This window comes from Callionymus lyra, chromosome 16, assembly GCF_982586985.1.
Source record: "Callionymus lyra chromosome 16, fCalLyr1.hap1.1, whole genome shotgun sequence".
Classification (NCBI taxonomy): domain Eukaryota; kingdom Metazoa; phylum Chordata; class Actinopteri; order Syngnathiformes; family Callionymidae; genus Callionymus; species Callionymus lyra.
In genome coordinates this window covers 22,612,950-22,636,055 of record NC_141833.1, presented here as the reverse complement: position 1 = coordinate 22,636,055, position 23,106 = coordinate 22,612,950, and the positions used below count along the sequence as shown (strand labels likewise).

At 38.2% G+C, this 23,106-nt stretch overlaps 1 protein-coding gene across 2 annotated transcripts in view; it reads right to left on the bottom strand.

Moving 5' to 3' along the window:
* Positions 1 to 23,106, bottom strand: part of LOC148064186 (dual specificity calcium/calmodulin-dependent 3',5'-cyclic nucleotide phosphodiesterase 1A-like) — an 88,643-nt gene that overhangs the window by 60,747 nt on the left and 4,790 nt on the right. For both annotated transcript variants that reach the window (XM_087810628.1, XM_087810627.1), the window contains exon 2: positions 18,578 to 18,604. In XM_087810628.1, the coding sequence (XP_087666754.1) occupies positions 18,578 to 18,604 (27 nt within the window). The remainder of the gene's footprint in view (positions 1 to 18,577; positions 18,605 to 23,106) is intronic.

The window sequence follows — 23,106 nt, the reverse complement described above, 5'->3', positions numbered from 1 at the left end:
TGTTGTGATGTGTGACTCTATTGTATCGTCAGTGTGTGTGTGTTGTTGTTGTGATGTGTGACTCTATTGTATCATCAGTGTGTGTTGTTGTTGTTGTGATGTGTGACTCTATTGTATCATCAGTGTGTGTGTGCTGCTGTGATGTGTGACTCTATTGTATCATCAGTGTGTGTTGTTGTTGTGATGTGTGACTCTATTGTATCGTCAGTGTGTGTGTGTTGTTGTGATGTGTGACTCTATTGTATCGTCAGTGTGTGTGTGTTGTTGTGATGTGTGACTCTATTGTATCGTCAGTGTGTGTGTGTTGTTGTAAGTAAGTAAGTAAGTAATATTTATTTATATAGCGCTTTTCGAGACCAGGGTCACAAAGCGCTTAAACAATCAAAACAATACTCAAAAAAGTACATACTTTAAAGATCAAGACAACACCGAGAACAACACAGGAGTTCGAGAAATTCAAGGAAAAGCCTGAACAAATAGAAACGTCTTAAGATGTTTGTTAAAGGAGTCAGTAGATCCATCAAGCGCAAAGAGAGAGAAGATTGTTCCAAAGCTTAGGAGCAACAGCCTGAAAAGATTTCTCTCCTCTGGTCCGGAAGTTCAGGAACCATAAGTAGATTCTGATCCACAGACCTCAGAGCCCGAGCTGGGGTGTAAGGCTGGATCAGATCAGTGATGTAAGGAGGAGCCTGACCATGAATAGATCTGAAAGTAAGAACCAGAATTTTAAAGTTGATCCTGAAAGAAACTGGAAGCCAGTGAAGAGTTTTAAGGATCGGAAAAATGTGAGTTCTTCTACTAGAGCAGGTTAGAATTTTGGCTGCAGAGTTTTGAATCAACTGCAGACGAGACGATCCTTCTTGTTAAGACATGAAAACAAACTGTTACAATAGTCCAGACGAGAAGAAACAAACGCATGGATTACAAGATGTTGTGATGTGTGACTCTATTGTATCGTCAGTGTGTGTGTGTTGTTGTTGTGATGTGTGACTCTATTGTATCGTCAGTGTGTGTGTGTTGTTGTTGTGATGTGTGACTCTATTGTATCGTCAGTGTGTGTGTGTTGTTGTTGTGATGTTTGACTCTATTGTATCGTCAGTGTGTGTGTGTTGTTGTTGTGATGTGTGACTCTATTGTATCGTCAGTGTGTGTGTGTTGTTGTTGTGATGTGTGACTCTATTGTATCATCAGTGTGTGTGTGTGTGTTGTTGTTGTGATATGTGACTCTATTGTATCATCAGTGTTTGTGTGTTGTTGTGATGTGTGACTCTATTGTATCATCAGTGTGTGTTGCTGTGATGTGTAACTTTATTGTATCATCAGAGTGTGTGTGTTGTGATGTGTGACTCTATTGTATCATCAGTGTGTGTTGCTGTGATGTGTAACTTTATTGTATCATCAGAGTGTGTGTGTTGTGATGTGTGACTCTATTGTATCATCAGTGTGTGTGTGTTGTTGTGATGTTTGACTGTATTGTATCGTCAGTGTGTGTGTGTTGTTGTGATGTGTGACTCTATTGTATCATTAGTGTGTGTGTTGTTGTGATGTGTGTCTCTATTGTATCATCAGTGTGTGTGTGTTGTTGTGATGTGTGACTCTATTGTATCATCAGTGTTTGTGTGTTGTTTTGATGTGTGATTATATTGTATCATCAGTGTGTGTGTGTTGTGATGTGTGACTCTATTGTATCATCAGTGTGTGTGTGTTGTTGTGATGTTTGACTGTATTGCATCGTCAGTGTGTGTGTGTTGTTGTGATGTGCAACTCTATTGTATCATTAGTGTGTGTGTTGTTGTGACGTGTGACTCTGTTGTATCATCAGTGTGTGTGTGTTGTTGTGATGTGTGAGTCTATTGTATCATCAGTGTTGCTGCATGGAGGTTTGTCAACGCGCATCATCAATGGTCTCCACCTCCAAGGGACTCGTTGCATAAACAAAGCGTGATCCCAGCTTGAGGAGGAGTGAAGCCATTATTACGTCATAATGGACTCTCGTAACCTCTCGTTCGCTCAGATTTCAGAGCAACTTTATAAAGTAATAAAGTGTAAAACATGTTCATGATGAGAAGTTACTGCGTGAAGAACATTCACTACATGTGAGTCAAGAGAGTTGAAGTTTCATATTAGTTGCCAGATAACCATCTGGATCCACAAATCTATTGAAGGATTGATCACATGCTACCACCACCTAGAATTCAATTGTAATCGAAACTGTGCTTGGCTGAGAAAACAAAGTAAACTAGTAAAAAAAAAGTAAGTAAACACATTACAAGACACGCGCCCTAATAAAGAACTTATTACACCATCAAGACCAACTGGAACGACTCATCTGTGTCACGCAGTTTTTGCTCAAGAGCGGTGGCAGCACCTGCTGCTCTCCGGCTGATGATTCACGGCGTTTTACTGCCGCCGCCGCCGCAGCTGCTCCACGTCTGCGCCGCGGCGTGAAGCCTCCGCAGATCCTCCACGTAAGTGAGTTACGATCCCTGATGTCATTAGCGTCGCCGTCATCGCTGACATTCGTAACGACTGCTAATAAAACACGTGTCAACGTTTTCTTCGGGGCGTACGTGAAGTTAATGGCGTCTGTCACGCCGGCGCTCGGTCAAAACTTACTCACAGGTGGCGGCGACTGTTCGTCAACGCGCCGTCGTCGCCGACGTCGTCTTTCATCGTGAAACATTGAGCGACAGGTGAACGTCGAGGACGATGTGTCACCTTGAGACGGAGAGCGTCACTGCGGCGTCTCGGGACGACGGATAAAGGTTGAGGGAGTGAAAAGGTTTCTAACAGAGAAACTAGGATAACAGCTATGTGTGTGTGTGTGTGTGTGTGTGTGTGTGTGTGTGTGTGTGTGTGTGTGTGTGTGAGTGTCTGAGTGTGTGTGAGTGTGTGTGAGTGTGTGAGTGTGTGTGAGTGTGTGTGAGTGTGTGTGTGTGTGTGTGTGTGAGTGTGAGTGTGTGTGAGTGTGTGAGTGTGTGTGAGTGTGTGTGTGTGTGTGTGAGTGTGTGTGAGTGTGTGTGAGTGTGTGTGAGTGTGTGTGTGTGTGTGAGTGTGAGTGTGTGTGAGTGTGTGAGTGTGTGTGAGTGTGTGTGTGTGTGTGTGTGAGTGTGTGAGTGTGTGTGAGTGTGTGTGAGTGTGTGTGAGTGTGTGAGTGTGTGTGAGTGTGTGTGAGTGTGTGTGAGTGTGTGAGTGTGTGTGAGTATGTGTGAGTGTGTGTGAGTGTGTGAGTGTGTGTGAGTGTGTGTGTGTGTGTGTGTGTGTGTGTGTGAGTGTGTGAGTGAGTGTGAGTGTGTGTGTGTGTGTGTGTGTGTGTGTGTGTGTGTGTGTGTGTGTGTGTGAGTGTGTGTGAGTGTGTGTGAGTGTGTGTGAGTGTGTGTGAGTGTGTGAGTGTGTGTGAGTATGTGTGAGTGTGTGTGAGTGTGTGTGAGTATGTGTGAGTGTGTGTGAGTGTGTGTGTGTGTGTGTGTGTGTGTGTGTGTGTGTGTGTGTGTGTGTGTGTGTGTGTGTGTGTTTGAGTGTGTCGTGCGGTTCAACAGGCACCAGGGAGTACCGTGAGTACCAGCGAGGTAGAAGAAGGGCATCAAGATGGTGACGGGTCACTGTGGATAATGTGGCTCCAATCGAATCAACCTTGATGGAGGTTGTATCTATTTATCTATATCTAGAGAATAATCGTGTAGGAATCTTTGAGGGACAAGGAGGACGAAGGAAGGACACTTCTCTGTAACGAAGAACCGGCTCGAGGGTTAAGTGAGGAGTCTTGTCGCCTCCTTTTGTAAGCAAGTGAGTCATTTGTATTTATATAGCGCTTTTTCCAGACCAGGGTCACAAAGCGCTTAAACAATCAAAACAATACCCAATAAAAGATATACTTTAGAGGTCAAGATAATATTGACAACACAACAGGAGTTCAAGAAAATCAAAGAAAAGCCTGAACAAATAAAAGTGTCTTGAGATGTTTCTTGAAGGAGTCAGTAGATCATCAAACACAGAGATGTTTCTTGAAGGAGTCAGTAGATCATCAAACACAGATGTTTCTTGAAGGAGTCAGTAGATCATCAAACACAGATGATTCTTGAAGGAGTCAGTAGATCATCAAACACAGATGTTTCTTGAAGGAGTCAGTAGATCATCAAACACAGATGTTTCTTGAAGGAGTCAGTAGATCATCAAACACAGATGATTCTTGAAGGAGTCAGTAGATCATCAAACACAGATGATTCTTGAAGGAGTCAGTAGATCATCAAACACAGATGTTTCTTGAAGGAGTCAGTAGATCATCAAACACAGATGTTTCTTGAAGGAGTCAGTAGATCATCAAACACAGAGATATTTCTTGAAGGAGTCAGTAGATCATCAAACACAGATGTTTCTTGAAGGAGTCAGTAGATCATCAAACACAGATGTTTCTTGAAGGAGTCAGTAGATCATCAAACACAGATGTTTCTTGAAGGAGTCAGTAGATCATCAAACACAGATGTTTCTTGAAGGAGTCAGTAGATCATCAAACACAGATGTTTCTTGAAGGAGTCAGTAGATCATCAAACACAGATGTTTCTTGAAGGAGTCAGTAGATCATCAAACACAGAGATGGTTCCAAAGCTTAGGAGCAACAGTCTGGAAGGATTTCTCTCATCTGGTCCGGAAGTTCAGGAACCATCAGTAGATTCTGATCCACAGACCTCAGAGCCCGAGCTGGGGTGTAAGTCTGGATCAGATCACTGATGGAAGGTCTGACCATGAATAGATCTGAAAGTAAGAACCAGCATTTTAAAATGAACCTGAAAGACACTGGAACCAGTGAAGAGTTTGAAGGAGAAATGTGAGTTCTTCTACTAGAGCGGCTCAGAATTCTGTATGAATTGCAGGCAAGACAGATCCTTCTGGTTTAGACATGAAAATAAACTGTAACAATAGTCCAGACGAGAAGAAACAAACACATGGATTAAAGATCCAGATCATGTTGTGACAACATTTTTCTCAGTTGAAGGAAACAGTTTCTGGTCAGTTTTCTTCAGTGTTGAACAAGAGACATGTCTTAATCAAATACAACACCCAGGTTTCTCAGGCTCAGTTTGACAGACTGACCTAAGTCACCCAAGTACTGACTCAACCCTGGAATCTTATCATCAACAATCACCAGTGTTTCAGTTTTGTCCACATTTAGCTTCAAAGTGTTTTCACTCATATTTTGATTTCTAGCAAACAATTGACTAAGTTCAGCCTCCGGGGCTCAGTTGGATCAAAAGAGCAGTAGAGCTGAACATCTTGCTCACCAGTGCCTTAATATCACCCAGAGATACAGCGCTGAAGCACTTTCCATACAAATTTTATCAATTTAATTTTGTCAGTGAAAAATCTCAACAATGCATTGCTGTCAGCTTCACAGAAGACCGGCGTGATTTGAGGAGCAGGAGACACAAGAAAATTGATCGTGTCAAACAACACTTTGGGGTTTTTCTTATTTGCTGCTACCAGTTTCCTGATGTAATCAGATCTGGCAGTTTCCACCATCTCATTGTATGAAGACATCAGATCCCGGAGGTGAAGTCTGTGCACCTCAATAACGAGACCCTTGGAGGTGGAGACCTATTATGATGCGCGGTGACAAACCTCCACGTTTGACCAATCACAGTAGGGTGGGTGTGATAGTACAATAGAGTCACACATCACAACAACACACACACACACACTGATGATACAATAGAGTCACACATCACAACAACACACACACACACACACTGATGATACAATAGAGTCACACATCACAACAACACACACACAAATTGATGATACAATAGAGTCACACATCACAACACACACACACACTGATGATACAATAGAGTCACACATCACAACAACACACACTGATGATACAATAGAGTCACACATCACAACAACACACACACACTGATGATACAATAGAGTCACACATCAGAACAACACACACACATACTGATGATACAATAGTCACACATCACAACAACACACACACATTGATGATACAATAGAGTCACACATCAGAACAACACACACACACATACTGATGATACAATAGAGTCACACATCAGAACAACACACACAATTACTGATGATACAATAGAGTCACACATCAGAACAACACACACACATACTGATGATACAATAGAGTCACACATCACAACAACACACACACATACTGATGATACAATAGAGTCACACATCACAAAAACACACACACACATTGATGATACAATAGAGTCACACATCACAACACACACACTGATGATACAATAGAGTCACACATCACAACAACACACACACACTGATGATACAATAGAGTCACACATCACAACAACACACACACACACACTGATGATACAATAGAGTCACACATCACAACAACACACACACACACACACTGATGATACAATAGAGTCACACATCACAACAACACACACACAAATTGATGATACAATAGAGTCACACATCACAACACACACACACACTGATGATACAATAGAGTCACACATCACAACAACACACACTGATGATACAATAGAGTCACACATCACAACAACACACACACACTGATGATACAATAGAGTCACACATCAGAACAACACACACACATACTGATGATACAATAGAGTCACACATCACAACAACACACACACATTGATGATACAATAGAGTCACACATCAGAACAACACACACACACATACTGATGATACAATAGAGTCACACATCAGAACAACACACACACATACTGATGATACAATAGAGTCACACATCAGAACAACACACAGACATACTGATGATACAATAGAGTCACACATCACAACAACACACACACATACTGATGATACAATAGAGTCACACATCACAAAAACACACACACACATTGATGATACAATAGAGTCACACATCACAACACACACACTGATGATACAATAGAGTCACACATCACAACAACACACACACACTGATGATACAATAGAGTCACACATCAGAACAACACACACACATACTGATGATACAATAGAGTCACACATCACAACAACACACACACACTGATGATACAATAGAGTCACACATCACAACACACACACAACTACACACTTTAGACTTAAAATGTTTTGAATTATTACCTCTGCCAAGGAGGTATGTATTTGTACATTTCTATGAATGATTGAATCCGTTCATAAGTTCCCTCTGAACAAAAGAGTTTCATACTCCACGTCAGAACTTGTGTCCGACCGCCGACTCCCTGCAGCACTGGTTCCATTAAAGCCGCCCACTGTGGTAACAAGATGTTCGGGACGACAACCACTCGTGTCTCACAACATGTCGGACCGGCGTGGAGCGAACGCTGCTAAATGAAGCCGTCACTGCAGACCGGAGAGAAGTGTGGGATGAAGGAGGAGGGAAATGGGGGGAAAGGGATCAATTGAAGACAATATAATTACCTCGAGCTTGAGGATTCATTTGAGCCGCGCAATTACCCTCTAATGACCAGGTACCGACAGAACGGGGGGAGGAAGATGCGGCAGCGAGTCAGAACCTAAATATCAACCCAAATGTTCAGCAACACCACTTGCGGGTCAGAACCGAGGTTGGGGAAGTATTTTATTTTTATTTTCTCTCTGTTCTAAACCAACACGGTTGTGTTGCATGAATCACGGCCGATAAATAGTTCAACGGCTGACAAATGGTCCAGAGCCGCGGGAACAGAAGAGACGGCGGCTCGATTAATGGCGTCTAATGGGCAGCTCTTGAAAAGCAGCCAACGCCTGCGAGATTTTCCTCCGTGATTACTGACATTAGGCAAAGAGGATCAATTTGCCGTTGTGACTCTTTTCTCCTTTAAACTGCCTTCTTTTCTGCCCTCCATCTGTACGTCCTTCACGAGTGGAACGTGCTGCAGGAACTTTTACTTCTTCATCAAGATTCTGCTGCTGATGAGAGTCAAATGTTGGTCTTGAATGTACTGTGACCGGCTAGCAAGGGTATCAACCTCTTCGTACTATGATCAACCGGGCATTGAAACTGTAAGGAAATGACAACTTTACTGTTATCAATCATCTAGATTTAACACACATTTCAAATAGTCACTTGATTAACTGATGATCTTACATATTTAATTCATATTAAATAATCATTGTCTTGCAGTGCATTCACTTAAACTAAACTCAGGTTCACAACTCAAAGGCTGAGGTCACAAACCCTCACACACACAGAAAGATTAAACAATCCCAGATTCCAGGAAGTCTGGACACCTGTCTGAGAATTCACTCTGAAGGACACAAGTCGCTGGGAATAAACTCTCTCCAGAAAACAACAACCTTCAGTAAGTTTCCACTACGATCACGTGCGACCGGCCATCTTAGAATCAAGTGTTTAGAGTTACTGACCAATCCTACATTCACATTTGACTAGAGGTGTTAACCTGAATATTCTACTATAAAGATCCACCATTTTGTCTGATCTTTGCGTTCTGGCATCCGAAGACGTCTGCGATAGATCTCTCTGCTCGCTAGCGCCCGTGTTCACGTAAGTTTGTCTCTGACTTTTGCATAATTCACTAAACAAGCATTTTTCTTAAACTCATCAATGTGTCTGTCCTTCATTCCATCACCACATATGAGGCTGGGGAGGGGTCGGTTCATCGGAACACAAAAACCCCTAACAAAACCTAACAAACACTAAACTTAAAGGACGACGACTGTTGAATCATTTTTGGTTTTAATGTGGATGTTGCAGTTTATGCTCAGCATAACGATGTGATGTCATTACAAGAACTAGTGCTGCACTATGTATCGAAAAAAATATCGCTATCACGATATTAGCCCGTACGATATGCATCGAAAACATGTGATAATTCATTATTTTTCATTGTATAAATCAATCATTTCTTAAATGCGCACTTTGACCAATCAGTGTCACGTTCTGTAAAGTTGTCAGTTTGTACTTCTATGTCTCGTTGTTGTTTACGTCTCCGTCCGTCTGTGAACTGTGCGGCGCAGCTTGTTAGGTTCGGTTGCTATGGCAACGCGTCTTGGCTCAGTATATCCAGTGAAGTAATACTAACTTGTGATCTAGTCAAACACTAGTGATCCAGTGAAGTAATACTAACTTATGATCTAGTCAAACACTAGTGATCCAGTGAAGTAATACTAACTTATGATCTAGTCAAACACTAGTGATCCAGTGAAGTAATACTAACTTATGATCTAGTCAAACACTAGTGGTCCAGTGAAGTAATACTAACTTATGATCTAGTCAAACACTAGTGATCCAGTGAAGTAATACTAACTTATGATCTAGTCAAACACTAGTGGTCCAGTGAAGTAATACTAACTTATGATCTAGTCAAACACTAGTGATCCAGTGAAGTAATACTAACTTATGATCTAGTCAAACACTAGTGATCCAGTGAAGTAATACTAACTTATGATCTAGTCAAACACTAGTGATCCAGTGAAGTAATACTAACTTCTGATCTAGTCAAACACTAGTGATCCAGTGAAGTAATACTAACTTATGATCTAGTCAAACACTAGTGATCCAGTGAAGTAATACTAACTTATGATCTAGTCAAACACTAGTGATCCAGTGAAGTAATACTAACTTATGATCTAGTCAAACACTAGTGATCCAGTGAAGTAATACTAACTTATGATCTAGTCAAACACTAGTGATCCAGTGAAGTAATACTAACTTATGATCTAGTCAAACACTAGTGATCCAGTGAAGTAATACTAACTTATGATCTAGTCAAACACTAGTGATCCAGTGAAGTAATACTAACTTATGATCTAGTCAAACACCAGTGATCCAGTGAAGTAATACTAACTTATGATCTAGTCAAACACTAGTGATCCAGTGAAGTAATACTAACTTATGATCTAGTCAAACACTAGTGATCCAGTGAAGTAATACTAACTTCTGATCTAGTCAAACACTAGTGATCCAGTGAAGTAATACTAACTTATGATCTAGTCAAACACTAGTGATCCAGTGAAGTAATACTAACTTATGATCTAGTCAAACACTAGTGATCCAGTGAAGTAATACTAACTTATGATCTAGTCAAACACTAGTGATCCAGTGAAGTAATACTAACTTATGATCTAGTCAAACACTAGTGATCCAGTGAAGTAATACTAACTTATGATCTAGTCAAACACTAGTGATCCAGTGAAGTAATACTAACTTATGATCTAGTCAAACACTAGTGATCCAGTGAAGTAATACTAACTTATGATCTAGTCAAACACCAGTGATCCAGTGAAGTAATACTAACTTATGATCTAGTCAAACACTAGTGATCCAGTGAAGTAATACTAACTTATGATCTAGTCAAACACTAGTGATCCAGTGAAGTAATACTAACTTATGATCTAGTCAAACACTAGTGATCCAGTGAAGTAATACTAACTTATGATCTTGTTTTCAGTGTTTTTATAATGTAGTTCTCGCTCCTGTGCGGCTGTGCGTGCGCGTGGCTACGTTTTTAGGCTAAAGAAAAAAAATGGAATTTACTTTAATAATAATATTTATATCGCACTTCAAGACATCAATATCAAATATCGCACATATTTTCAATATCGTGCAGCACTAACCAGAAGTAGGTAAGTAAGTAAGTAAGTCATTTTTATTAAGTGTTGTTGTTGTTCAGGGTCAATAAGGCACGTCACTGTAGTCTAGTAGTTACATAACCTGGCGACTAGGATGGAGCGACTTATCTCACTACCTCGCTACAGATCAGTTGAACCGGCGATCCCTGAAGTCCTGCTGGTTCTATGAAGCGTTTATAGCGACCGTCAGTTTAACCAGAGCTTACGATGCTCAAGTCGTTCCTCGTCGACATCCTTGATACAGAGATATATATATATATACATATATATATACATATATATATATATGTATATATATACTTGTTTGAACTCCAGGAAACGTAGACACATATGCAGACTTTGTTTGCTTTTTGAAAGGATCGTTTGGCATCAGGTTTCTAGTGTACCACTTCCCATGATGCAACACTAATAGACTCAGGAGCTGTGTCTCAAATCACATACTTCTCTTAGTGCACTGTTTAGTGCGCATCAGGATAGTGTACGTACTAACTAGTAACTCATTCTCCACACATAGTATGTCTCAAATCAAACTCTGCTGCTACACACTAACAGGAAATGACGCGACAGCTTCTTCTTCTACTACTATTTAACGATGATTTCAACCAGCTGTAGGAACACTATCGCCACCTGCTGGCAGCACGTTTGGTTTGGATCAAGAAGTATGAGAAATATTGGTGAGATATTTACACCGGTATCATCGTGTCTCATCCTCATACTGCTGCTGAAAATACACCTGTAAGTATATATATGTATATATATATATATATATATATATATATATATATATATATATATATATATATATATATACTGTATATATATATTAATACATAAATAAACACAATAAACACTTATGTAAGAATACCATTGTTGTTGTATCTTTTTTAAAGCGTTCATGAAAGGGAAGTGGTATGTTTGTAAGTAAGTATTCTATCAGTACAGTACAGTTCTATCTGTACTCAGTACAGCGCCACACACAGGCAGGACGTAGGTAGTGCATTGTTCTGGGGGGAATCGTGTGTCTTTACAGCAACGTCTTTGAAAAAACAAGTGTCTTCACGTGGACATAGTTCTTTGTACTGCTCATGGAAAATACTCTTGAAATACTCACTGTGGACACAGCAACACATTCCTGAACAGGATTGGAAAACAACACAAACAAGCCAAAACAGAGCCTGGAGAGCCGAGTCAACCCACACACCTTCACGGAGATAATGAGGTGACCAGGCTTGCGACGCCCCGGAGGAGTCGCGGCGGCCAAGAACTGCGATCCGTGTCCGAGACGGCAACAAACACGGTAACCTCTGGGGGAACCAGAGAACACACAGACCCGGCAACACACACTTGCTGACCACAGAAGGCCGACCGAGGCCGGAGGCCGGGCCGGACCCGGGGGGCACCGGGCCTGTTTCAGAACCTTGACCACGAGAGGAAGTGACCGGCGGAAGATATTTCAGCCGCCGTCGAGGCCGCGATCACATGACAGGCGTCCATAAATCACCGGTGCTGCCGCAGCCGTTACAGCCCAGAGTTACTGACGCCATAAAACGCAAGATTAAAGCCAGAGAGGAAAATATTTTAGGTAAACACAAGAATGTTTCTGAGCGTAAGTGTAGACGAGTCGACGGTTTGTGAGGAAATAAACAATCAGAAAATAATGAAGTCAACAAGATACATTTGTAAATAATGAAGCATCAATAGTAAGAAAGTGAGTAACTTGTATTTGTAAAGCGCCTTTCACAAATACATAGTTTAAAAGACACCATAGAGACAAACACAGAAGCAACAAGTAAGTGAAGAAAAAGCTCAAATAAAAGTGTCTTGAGATGTTTCTTGAAGGAGTCAGTAGATCATCAAACACAGATGTTTCTTGAAGGAGTCAGTAGATCATCAAACACAGATGTTTCTTGAAGGAGTCAGTAGATCATCAAACACAGAGATGTTTCTTGAAGGAGTCAGTAGATCATCAAACACAGATGTTTCTTGAAGGAGTCAGTAGATCATCAAACACAGATGTTTCTTGAAGGAGTCAGTAGATCATCAAACACAGATGTTTCTTGAAGGAGTCAGTAGATCATCAAACACAGATGTTTCTTGAAGGAGTCAGTAGATCATCAAACACAGATGTTTCTCGAAGGAGTCAGTAGATCATCAAACACAGAGATGTTTCTTGAAGGAGTCAGTAGATCATCAAACACAGAGATGGTTCCAAAGCTTAGGAGCAACAGTCTGGAAGGATTTCTCTCCTCTGGTCCAGAAGTTCAGGAACCATCAGTAGATTCTGATCCACAGACCTCAGAGCCCGAGCTGGGGTGTAAGTCTGGATCAGATCACTGATGGAAGGTCTGACCATGAATAGATCTGAAAGTAAGAACCAGAATTTTAAAATGATCCTGAAAGAAACTGGCAGCCAGTGAAGAGTTTGAAGGAGAAATGTGAGTTCTTCTACTAGAGTAACTCAGAATTCTCACTAAAGAGTTTTGTGTGAACTACAGAGGCAGTTGAAACAGTTTCTGGTCAGTTTTCTTCAGTGTTGAACAAGAGACATGTCTTTATCAAATACAACACCCAGGTTTCTCAGGCTCAGTTTGACAGACTGACCTCAGTCACTCAAGTACTGACTCAACCCTGGAACTTTATCATCAGGAGCAATCACCAGAGTTTCAGTTTTGTCCACATTTAGCTTCAAAGTGTTTTCACTCAACCACTGTGACTCTAAGCATATTTTAAATGATCTAGTTTCAGTCGTTTTTTTATCGCTAGTATTTCATCCGAGTACATCTGGCATCTGCTGATGGTGATGACCGCGACATGCATGACTAGAGATGAGGTGACACAGATGAACAGGTGCAGCGCAGAAAATAGCAGCTCATTACGTTTGTCAAATGTTGCTCCGTTGAAAAGGTTAAAAGAAAAGCAAAAAAACACGGGTGAACGAGGAGTCAGAAAATTGTGGGATGCTGGTTCAGCTGCAGGTCACTTTAGTACATCTCGTATTAGACGTCAATTTAGAGAATATTAGAACGTTTTCACTCTGTATTCCTTTTTTTTAGACGTTATAAAGTTCAAATCTAACAGTTTTCAATGTAATCAAACTATTTTCAACTGAAATCAAACAATTTTCAATTATAATCAAACAATTTTCAACTGAAATCAAACAATTTTAAACTATAATCAAACAATTTTAAACTATAATTAAACAATTTTCAACTATAATCAAACTATTTTCAACTATAATCAAACTATTTTCAACTATAATCAAACAATTTTCAACTGTAATCAAACTATTTTCAACTATAATCAAACAATTTTCAACTATAATCAAACAATTTTCAACTGAAATCAAACTATTTTCAACTATAATCAAACAATTTTCAACTATAATCAAACAATGTTCAACTATAATCAAACAATTTCAACTATAATCAAACAATTTTCAACTATAATCAAACAATTTTCAACTATAATCAAACAATTTTCAACTATAATCAAACAATTTTCAACTATAATCAAACTATTTTCAACTATAATCCAACAATTTTCAACTATAATCAAACAATTTTCAACTATAATCAAACAATTTTCAACTATAATCCAACAATTTCAACTATAATCCAACAATTTTCAACTATAATCCAACAATTTTCAACTATAATCAAACTATTTTCAACTGTAATCATCTCGTGTTGATCTTTCTTCATCATCTGTCCATCAGTGTCTCCTGAGAAGCTTCATGTCTCTGGAGTCTCAGATAAGTGATGACTCTCCTTCAACATGAGGTGACGATCAAACACCAGAGAAGCTCCATGAAGACGAGGATGTGATGTCAGCGTCTCATCTTCATTGTGTTCGGAGACAAACAAAAGCTCCATTATCATGTTGGCAGGTCTCTTTTGTCAGAGCATCCACATCTTTTGTGCAGACGTTCTTCACAAAGTGAATTACAGTTGAATATGCAGCGACTGTCGTGACATTCATCTAAATATAAAGATTGTACTGACGCTGGAAATAGATTCCTTTTGAAGTTTGAAAATAAATGATATGGAGCTGAAGACACTTGTCTTCTTTAAATATAACTTAAATATCTTTCCACCGCTAGAAGAACTCTGAGCAGCAGACCATGACTTCAGCTGAGTTTTTAAACACAAAAGGAGACGAAAAAACAAACCATTGGGAAATGAAACGTCAAAAAGAAGCAAACCAGACCTGCTTCAACTGTTGCCATACATTATGGGTCCTTGAGTTTATGTAGTGAGTTTGTTGAAGGTTGAATGATCTTCCAATACTTTTTAGAATCATCCTGAATATTAGATGTTTTGTCAAGAGTGTGTTGACACAGTATATATAGTGATATATAGTCATAGTGTAGTAACAAGGATATATGTGTAGTATTGTACAGTACGTGACGCTGGTGTTGTGATAGTGTAGTAACAAGTATATATGTGTAGTATTGTCCAGTACTTGACTCTGGTGTTGTGATAGTGTAGTAACAAGTATATATGTGTAGTATTGTCTACTACTTGACTCTGGTGTTATGATAGTGTAGTAACAAGTATATATGTGTAGTATTTTCTACTATTTGACTCAGGTTTTGTGATAGTGTAGTAAAAAGTATATATTTGTAGTATTGTCCAGTACTTGACTCTGGTGTTGTGATAGTGTAGAAACAAGTATATATGTGTAGTATTGTCCAGTACTTGACTCTGGTGTTGTGATAGTGTAGAAACAAGTATATATGTGTAGTATTGTCTACTACTTGACTCTGGTGTTATGATAGTGTAGTAACAAGTATATATGTGTAGTATTTTCTACTATTTGACTCAGGTTTTGTGATAGTGTAGTAACAAGCATATATTTGTAGTATTGTCCAGTACTTGACTCTGGTGTTGTGATAGTGTAGTAACAAGTATATATGTGTAGTATTGTCCAGTACTTAAGTCTGGTGTTGTGATAGTGTGTGATAGTAAATCTGGTTGAATTAGGTTCTTGGCAGAGGTATGTGTCTCTTTGGTGCCGTTCTGTTTTGTCTCGCGGCGTACGATTGGACCGTGGGAGTGAACCCCGGAGTGACTCGTGTAAACTACGCCTCGAGAATGGAACCAGCAACCGTCTTGCCGCGAGGCCGTCAGAAGGATGAAGTCTCGGATGAAAGATAAACGACTCTCATCTCTCTCTCCCCCGTGACTCCTTCGCTCAAAACCTCCCACGACAGTCTCCGCATCTGTGAGCCTCGTCCTGGTGTGTCAGTGATGACAATGTCCCAGTGTCTCCCTCCGTCAATTAGCCCGGTCGTAATTACTCCGACACATGTGGAGCCGCCAATCATCCGTCGCCTCACCCGCCCGGGCGGAGAGAGAGAGCGAGAGACGCCGAGAGGCGGTGACGGAGAGAGAGAGAGAGAGAGAGAGAGAGAGTCGGCATTTCCCGCCGCACGCTGTGGCGTTAAGTAGCTCGAGGAGCGTTTCCCACAATTACATGTTCTGCAATCTCACAGTTCAGCAGCGACGTGTCTCCATCAACCAGAACCTGTTGTCATGGAGATCACGACTCAACCTTCAACCAGCAAACTCGGATCGAGAGGTCAACGATAACCCCGTATATCGACACCTGTCCAAACATAACCCTGGTTCTGTTAGTGTACACTTTCAGTGTGTGTTTGTGTGTTTGTGATGAACACAAAGTCAAGTCATACTTTAAATTAATTAATTGGAAAAGTAAACATTTGTTTTTCCTGTAGTTTTGCAAAGTACCTCAGAACAGATATGACAACATTCAATGTAACCAAATGCAACTGCCGTCTCCGGCTCTACTCCTGACTTAACCCAACCCGAACATAACCCTAAATTAACTGTAAGGCTATCCTTACCCAGCCTTACCTAACCTAAACTAACCTTAATTTGTTAACTAACCCTTACCGAAACTAATCCTAATCTAATCATAAACTATCCCAACCTAACCCTACACTGAATAAACCCTAACTGAACATTAACCCTAACGTAACCCAGTTTTACCTAACCTAATCCAACCCTATTTTAACCCTAACCCAACCAACCACAGATCTAACCCTGAACTATTTCAACCTCACCCTAAACTGACCCTATCGGAACCCAAACCCCAACGTAAACCTAACCTAACCCTGAATAAGCATTCACCCTTACCAAATCTAGCCAAGTACTAACCTTAATTGAACCCTAAATGAACTGACCCTAACCATAACCTAAACCTATTCTGACTCTAACCTAACCCTTACCCTAACCTAAGATAACTCTAATCTAACCCTAACCTAGCCCAACCTAGCCCCGATTTAACCTTACCCTAAATAAACCCTCACCCAAACGTAACCTAAATAAGCCATAACCCTAACGTACCTAGCCTTACCTCACCTAAACTAACCCTAATCCGACCCTAAATGAATCCTTAACCGAACTTTAGTTTACCTCACCCTGATCTAACCCGACACAGATCTAACCCTAAACTATCTTAACCTAACTGAACCAAACACTAACCCTGACTTAAACCTAACCCTGTATTAGCGTTAACCCTTACCCAATCTAAACAAGTACTAACCTTAATTGAACCCTAAATTAAGTGACCCTAACCTGACCAAGTCCTACACCTAAATTAACTCAAACCTTTCCATAACCCACAGAAAGTGGTGAGAGGACACAGACAAGAAATAAAACAAAGAAGATATTGTTATTCAGTAGTAATAAGTTGTTTAGTAGTAATACATTGTACAGTAGTAATAAGTTGTACAGTAGTAATAAGTTGTTCAGTAGTAATACATTGTACAGTAGTAATAAGTTGTTCAGTAGTAATAAGTTGTTCAGTAGTAATACATTGTACAGTAGTAATAAGTTGTTCAGTAGTAACAAGTTGTACAGTAATAATAAGTTGTTCAGTAGTAATACATTGTACAGTAGTAATAAGTTGTACAGTAGTAATAAGTTGTTCAGTAGTAATACATTGTACAGTAGTAATAAGTTGTTCAGTAGTAACAAGTTGTACAGTAATAATAAGTTGTTCAGTAGTAATACATTGTACAGTAGTAATAAGTTGTACAGTAGTAATAAGTTGTTCAGTAGTAATACATTGTACAGTAGTAATAAGTTGTTCAGTAGTAACAAGTTGTTCAGTAATAATAAGTTGTTCAGTAGTAACAAGTTGTTCAGTCGTAATAAGTTGTTCAGTAGTAATACATTGTACAGTAGTAATAAGTTGTTCAGTAGTAACAAGTTGTTCAGTAATAATAAGTTGTTCAGTAGTAACAAGTTGTTCAGTCGTAATAAGTTGTTCAGTAGTAATACATTGTACAGTAGTAATAAGTTGTTCAGTAGTAACAAGTTGTTCAGTAATAATAAGTTGTTCAGTAGTAATAAGTTGTTCAGTAGTAATAAGTTGTTCAGTCGTAATAAGTTGTTCAGTAGTAATAAGTTGTTCAGTCGTAATAAGTTGTTCAGTAGTAATACATTGTACAGTAGTAACAAGTTGTTCAGTAATAATAAGTTGTTCAGTAGTAACAAGTTGTTCAGTCGTAATAAGTTGTTTAGTAGTAATACGTTTTTCAGTAGTAATAAGTTGTTCAGTAGTAATAAGTTGTTCAGTAGTAATGAGTTGTTCAGTAGTAATAAATAAGATTAGGTTTTTCGTCACGACTCGAGGTGTTAACAACATCCTGTCTGTTCTCATAAGTCGAGAGAACTCGTCCACATCAGAAACTTCTCCAGAGTTTTTGAAGTGATCCATCAAGACTTCAAGATCCATCAAGACTTCAAGATCCATCAAGATCCATCAAGACTTCAAGATCCATCAAGATCCATCAAGACTTCAAGATCCATCAAGATCCATCAAGAAGCTCCGATGCTGGGATAAGACCAGGTTACGGCAACTTTTTCGACGCAGTATTGATTCTTCCAGAGACGAGAAGGTCGTCCTCGTTCACAGCCACACTTACCTTTGAGACGTCTTCTTGTACTTCCTCCTGCGAACAGAACAAATGTTGTTTGAAATATTTGTCTTTTTACCAAACAAAATAAAGTAAAATCACATAAACATCTGAAATAATGAGTACCTGCTGTATATATTTGAATTGTTTGATTATAGTTGAATTTTGTTTGATTATAGTTGAATTTTGTTTGATTATAGTTGAATTTTGTTTGATTATAGTTGAAAATTGTATGATTATAGTTGAAAATTGTTTGATTATATTGAAAATTGTTTGATTATAGTTGAAAATTGTTGATTATAGTTGAAAATTGTTTGATTATATTTGAAAATTGTTTGATTATATTGAAAATTGTTTGATTATAGTTGAAAATTGTTTGATTATAGTTGAAAATTGTATGATTATAGTTGAAAATTGTTTGATTATATTGAAAATTGTTTGATTATAGTTGAAAATTGTTGATTATAGTTGAAAATTGTTTGATTATATTGAAAATTGTTTGATTATAGTTGAAAATTGTTTGATTATATTGAAAATTGTTTGATTATAGTTGAAAATTGTTTAATTATAGTTGAAAATTGTTTGATTATATTGAAAATTGTTTGATTTTAGTTGGAAATTGTTTGATTATAGTTGAAAATTGTTTGATTATAGTTGAAAATTGTTTGATTATAGTTGAAAATTGTTTGATTATAGTTGAAAATTGTTTGATTATAGTTGAAAATTGTTTGATTATAGTTGAAAATTGTTGATTATAGTTGAAAATTGTATGATTATAGTTGAAAATTGTTTGATTATAGTTGAAAATTGTTTGATTATAGTTGAAAATTGTTTGATTATAGTTGAAAATTGTTGATTATAGTTGAAAATTGTTTGATTATAGTTGAAAATAGTTTGATTATATTGAAAATAGTTTGATTTTAGTTGAAAATTGTTTGATTATAGTTGAAAATTGTTTGATTATAGTTGAAAATTGTTTGATTTTAGTTGAAAATTGTTTGATTATAGTTGAAAATTGTTTGATTTTAGTTGAAAATTGTTTGATTATAGTTGAAAATTGTTTGATTTTAGTTGAAAATTGTTTGATTATAGTTGAAAATAGTTTGATAATAGTTGTAAATTGTTGATTATAGTTGAAAATTGTTTGATTATAGTTGAAAATAGTTTGATAATAGTTGTAAATTGTTTGATTATAGTTGAAAATAGTTTGATTATAGTTGAAAATTGTTGATTATAGTTGAAAATTGTTTGATTATAGTTGAAAATAGTTTGATTATAGTTGTAAATAGTTTGATTATAGTTGAAAATTGTTGATTATAGTTGAAAATTGTTTGATTATAGTTGATTATAGTTGAGAATTGTTTGATTATAGTTGAAAATAGTTTGATTATAGTTAAAAAATGTTTGATTATAGTTGAAAATTGTTTGATTCTATATGTACAAAGTATATATAAAATATAAATGATCAAATTGAATGATTATATAAAAACCTCGAATTTACTAAAACTGATGTAAAAGAAAAGCTGTTTATAAATAAATAAACAAACAAATTGAAAAACGTCATAAAATGTTGTTGATTTTCTCTGATCTTAAAAAATAATTCTCTCATTTCACAAAAACAAAAGTATTTTGTGTGTTTTATGATCTCAGAACAATATTTGTAACAACAGTATAAAGTTATTTAAGTTAAATCCTTCATTTGTTGCTTAAGCAGCGACTCGTTGTCACGACGACAAACGTCTTCTATTTAAAAACCTTTTCTTTCTTTTGGCAGTTTTTAAGAATGAACTGGTCCAGATGTGAACGTGTTGATTATGCAGATGAGGCACCCACTCGTGTGTGTGTGTGTGTGTGTGTGTGTGCGAGCATGTGTGTGTGTGTGTGTGTGTGTGTGTGTGTGTGTCTATTGTGTTGGAGCAGAAGTGAGTGACAGGGTGAGAGAACATTAACATAAAACATCTCAAACATGAAAATGTAAAAGTTGCTGATGTTGAGTAAAGAGACGTGGACACACACACACACACACACACACACACACACACACACACACACACAGTGACACAGTGTGTAGCTCCACTGACACACACTCCCACTGCACCACTTACCCTAACATTTGGCCTCAAACACGCCCACGCGTCACAAGCCTCTAGAAGCTGAATTAACATCAGTGAGCGACGCACACACACACACATGCACACACACACACACACACACACACACACGCACACACACACACACACACTAAGACTCTGCACTCTGCTTGATTTGATTCTCCATCACCGTCGTCGTGCGACAGCTGAGGAATGTTTCCAACAGATTCAATCAATCCTTCAGATGCTTCATTGAAAACTGTCCGACGTGATGTAAACACAAAGATAAACACACTCGAGGGAGACTCACACTCACACACACTCACACACACACACTCACACACACTCACACACACACACGTGGGTTGAAAGACGTCATGAAGCTCCAGGAACGATTACGAAGGTCACGTGTTATACGTGGAAAAGATCGGACGCGTGTTTACGATGATTTTTCCACGACTGACGTTAAACACAAACGTAAATAAAACACTTTACGAAGTTTTTCATGTTTTCAGTTTGTTTTTAATGTGTTTTTTTGTATGTATTTTGATCCTGTTTCACTCAAGACATGAGTATTAGTAGAATTACAGTTGATTGTACTGAACGAAAAACTTTTGATGAATAAACATAAACTATATACTTTGTAATACAAGAGTGAAACCAATAGGAATACATTCATGAGTAATAAATATAATAAAAACTTGTCAATCAAGACTCAAAAAATTATTGATACTAAAGTATATCTATCTCTTGATATATATAAATATCTGCGTGTATCAAACGTGTCGATATTTGATTCTCGTACAAATATTTTTCTCCTTTTTTCTTTAGTTTTCTTGTGGCGTCCAAAATTGTATCAAGTATCGAATATTTTCCTGTCAGAAAATGTTTGTGTACTGACTATCCTTGTATAAAGTATTGAAGTAAAATATGAAATATTGTCGCTTAAGATGGAAAATCTTTTGATAAAATGTTTTTTAATGAAAGACAATTATTGGATTAAAGAATGAAAAGACAGTATTTATTCAGCGAATACTGTGTGTTTTGTAAACAGAGCGATTGTGTGTTTTCAAGAGTGTGTTGATACGTGTAACAATACAATGATACAATATATAGTGATATATAATGATAGTGTAGTTACATGTTTATGCGTGTAGTATTGTCCAGTACTTGACTCTGGTGTTGTGATAATGTAGTAACAAGTATATATGTGTAGTATTGTCCAGTACTTGACTCTGATGTTGTGATAGTGTAGTAACAAGTATATATGTGTAGTATTGTCGAGTACTTGACTCTGGTGTTGTGATAGTGTAGTAAAAAGTATATATGTGTAGTATTGTCCAGTACTTGACTCTGATGTTGTGATAGTGTAGTAACAAGTATATATGTGTAGTATTGTCCAGTACTTGACTCTGGTGTTGTGATAGTGTAGTAACAAGTATATATGTGTAGTATTGTCGAGTACTTGACTCTGGTGTTGTGATAGTGTAGTAACAAGTATATATGTGTAGTATTGTCCAGTACTTGACTCTGGTGTTGTGATAGTGTAGTAACATGTATATATGTGTAGTATTGTCGAGTACTTGACTCTGGTGTTGTGATAGTGTAGTAACAAGTATATATGTGTAGTATTGTCCAGTACTTGACTCTGGTGTTGTGATAGTGTAGTAACAAGTATATATGTGTAGTATTGTCCAGTACTTGACTCTGGTGTTGTGATAGTGTAGTAACAAGTATATATGTGTAGTATTGTCCAGTACTTGACTCTGGTGTTGTGATAGTGTAGTAACAAGTATATATGTGTAGTATTGTCCAATACTTGACTCTGATGTTGTGATAGTGTAGTAACAAGTATATATGTGTAGTATTGTCCAGTACTTGACTCTGGTGTTGTGATAGTGTAGTAACAAGTATATATGTGTAGTATTGTCCAGTGCTTGACTCTGGTGTTGTGATAGTGTAGTAACAAGTATATATGTGTAGTATTGTCCAGTACTTGACTCTGATGTTGTGATAGTGTAGTAACAAGTATATATGTGTAGTATTGTCATTACAGCAGAAAACGTCTTATTATAGAAAATATTGCGGTAAAAACCATGAGTTCAGGGTCAAACACAGTATCTGTTGCTGATCCACGTTTATGTTTGTGTTTCACGGATGAAACTTTCACGGTCATTTGATCTCGGGGTAAACAAGGGGGCGCTCATGCTGAGCCACGCCTTGAATAATTCATGGATCCACTCATTTATTCATGGAGACCCAGTGGAGGCTCCGACTGAGGGAGGTCCAGACCCGGGACGTCACACTGACCCGGGACCAGGAGGTCCAGACCAGGGACGTCAAACTGACCCGGGACCCGGAGGTCCAGACCCGGGACGTCACACTGACCCAGGACCCGGAGGTCCAGACCCGGGACGTCACACTGACCCGGGACCCGGAGGTCCAGAC